The sequence below is a fragment of the Ixodes scapularis genome, unplaced genomic scaffold (assembly GCF_016920785.2).
Source record: "Ixodes scapularis isolate PalLabHiFi unplaced genomic scaffold, ASM1692078v2 PGA_scaffold5__190_contigs__length_132052651, whole genome shotgun sequence".
Taxonomy (NCBI): domain Eukaryota; kingdom Metazoa; phylum Arthropoda; class Arachnida; order Ixodida; family Ixodidae; genus Ixodes; species Ixodes scapularis.
The window spans coordinates 37,217,048-37,219,466 of NW_024609880.1; the positions used below are offsets into that span (position 1 = coordinate 37,217,048).

The 2,419-nt window shown below is 49.6% G+C and overlaps 1 protein-coding gene across 1 annotated transcript; it reads left to right on the plus strand.

Annotated features, from left to right (window-relative positions):
* Window positions 1–1,735: 1,735 nt before the first annotated feature.
* LOC120839602 (carbohydrate sulfotransferase 11-like) lies at window positions 1,736–2,419 on the plus strand. The gene has a single exon (XM_040209915.1). It carries the CDS (start codon window positions 1,736–1,738, stop codon window positions 2,417–2,419), a length of 684 nt encoding a protein of 227 aa, XP_040065849.1.

Below are 2,419 nucleotides of genomic sequence, written 5' to 3' on the forward strand. Positions count from 1 at the left end.
GAGGGGCGTGCTGATTTGAGCAATGCAGTGCGTGTTTCGTACAGCTGTCAGCATTTGATGAGTAAAACAAAAATTCGTTCTGTTGCAGCCGTACACGCTATCCGCTCTATTTTTGGTGTATGCGCTCTAGTCTTCGTCCGGGACAGCGCCCGTGAGCTTGCAGTTCTCTAGAGTGTACACCCATGTCCAAGAATTTGTCTCATACGGTCCTCAAAATAGCCTTGGCTATTTTGTGTGCAGCGATTCTCGCCTCGCTGGTATATTTTGATTGGTTACGACGGCCACCTTCTTGCCCCACACCAGCATCGGCGGCACGACCAGCGAACAGGTAATACGCAGTGTTGTTGCTGTAGTCACTGGAAAAATGAGAACGGAAGGCAGCTTCCTCGGCAGTCCCGCCTCCCTAACGAGCTTCCTGTCTTCGATAATGCTCCAGTGTCTCGTGAGCTTCGAGCGTGCACACGCAGCCAAAGAACGGTGGAAGGCAACGGGCGCGTGATGGTGGCCTAGCATCCGAACAAACGCCCTGCATTTCCCATCCTGTCAGTGACCGTATTGGTCATTCCGATTTCAATTTCTTCTGCAGACCTCCCAAGTGTTGTCCTGCAGAACGTCTTTGAATAAACCTTGCGTTGGGCGTTTTCGGATTTCATATTTGTCGCAGAGGCAACGGAAAAGATAGTTTTATATAGTTTAGTTTGGTATCCTAGAAAATTTCAGCTCTCGTTCTCTAAAAGCGTGAATGAAATCGACATGGATACACTCGACCCTACAATAGGTTCTAAATAACAAGGACTTTTTGTAGGTTGTACGCAAACGCTTTGCGTTGGCAGCGCGAGCTCGTGACGACTCTTCCAAGCACAGATATAGCACGCGTGCGCAGGGTCCGCAATCCGGAGTGTATACCAGTGATCTCTATGACTATTTTCTGGATCGCGTTTGCCCGCTCCGCTAATACGGCCACGGTCGGCCATCTTTTTGGTAGAGTTATATTATCTCTAGCAACACCATATTAGTATGGTGGCGCAATCTACCTCCCCTTTGATAGGGTGCACGTTCTCCACCCACAGCTGAAGGGTCGCGGGGCTACTTCATGGATACCCTGGGGAATGCTTTCCTACGGTAAGTCCCGATGATAACCTTGGGAATGCTTATCGATGGTAAGTTCCTGTCTTGTCGCGATCAGGACGATTTGAACAGCGCGCCGCACAACATGACGGCAGAGTGGATCTTTCTATGTCGCATGCACTGAGTTTCAAGGTTCTGCTTCGTCGAGCTACTTTCAAGTACGAAATATCACCCACGGTACAGTGTACTAGACCCACGGCTATTTTTATGGCAGACTGCCGCCACAACGCCGTAAGCCATAATACTATGATGGTTAGAGATAATATAACCCTACCAAAAATATGGCCGACCGTCGCCACATTTCTGTGCATAGGCGGAGCTCGGCAAACGCGATCCAACAAATAATTATAGATATCAGCTGTGTATACAAGCTTCGACGAGTACAGTTTTGCACTTTTCCTGTCTATTGTTAATTTCGTGTTTTTTTTAATTTTTGTTTGCGCAGACTTCCAGGCTCAGCGACGATGACTTCGCGTTCAGAGCAGAAAGAATCAACAAAGTGTGTCGCACGTACCAGGTGGCCCTGGCGGATCACAACAGACGCATTTTGAAGCGCAACATCAGCGACGAACGGCCCCACCTCTGCCCGATGCGAGACTGTCCTATTATGATCGACCCTGCACACAAAGTCGGCTACTGCTTCATAAACAAGGTTGCATCCACCACAGTCAAGTCCATTTTCGGGCTCCTGCTACACATCAGCAACACGGGAAACACAGTTAACAGCTTACACAAGGCCTTTCTTGAGCAAGTCCTCACAGTCTCACACAAGACGTTTCTACAGAGGAGCAGCCAGGAGCGCTATACAACCGCCATGTTCGTCAGGCATCCTTTCGAGAGGCTAGTATCCGCTTACGTGGACAAGGCGCTATGCCCACGTGCTGGCAATGTCTATTATTACAACCGATACTGGAACGACGTCCCTAACGTCAAGGCAACGGGCCGGAACTTGACCTTCCCGGAGTTCATCGACTACGTACTGAATCAGACAGTGAACCAGATGAACCCTCATTGGGCTCCGTACTACGTGACGTGTCAGCCTTGTACCGTCAAGTACGTGGTCGTCGGAAAGCTGGAAACAGCAAGCAGAGACTTTGCGCTGTTCTTTCGAGCGTTGGGTGCTCGGCCGGGGGACATTCCACAGAAAAACAAGGGTGTCGACCACGGGTTCCGCAAATCTGCCCGAGAGTTTTTTAAGGAGCTCACTTTACATCAGGTGATGCGTTTATATGAGCGGTTCTTCTTCGATCTCGAGATGTTCGGATATGGCTTCAGGGACTATTTGCACTGA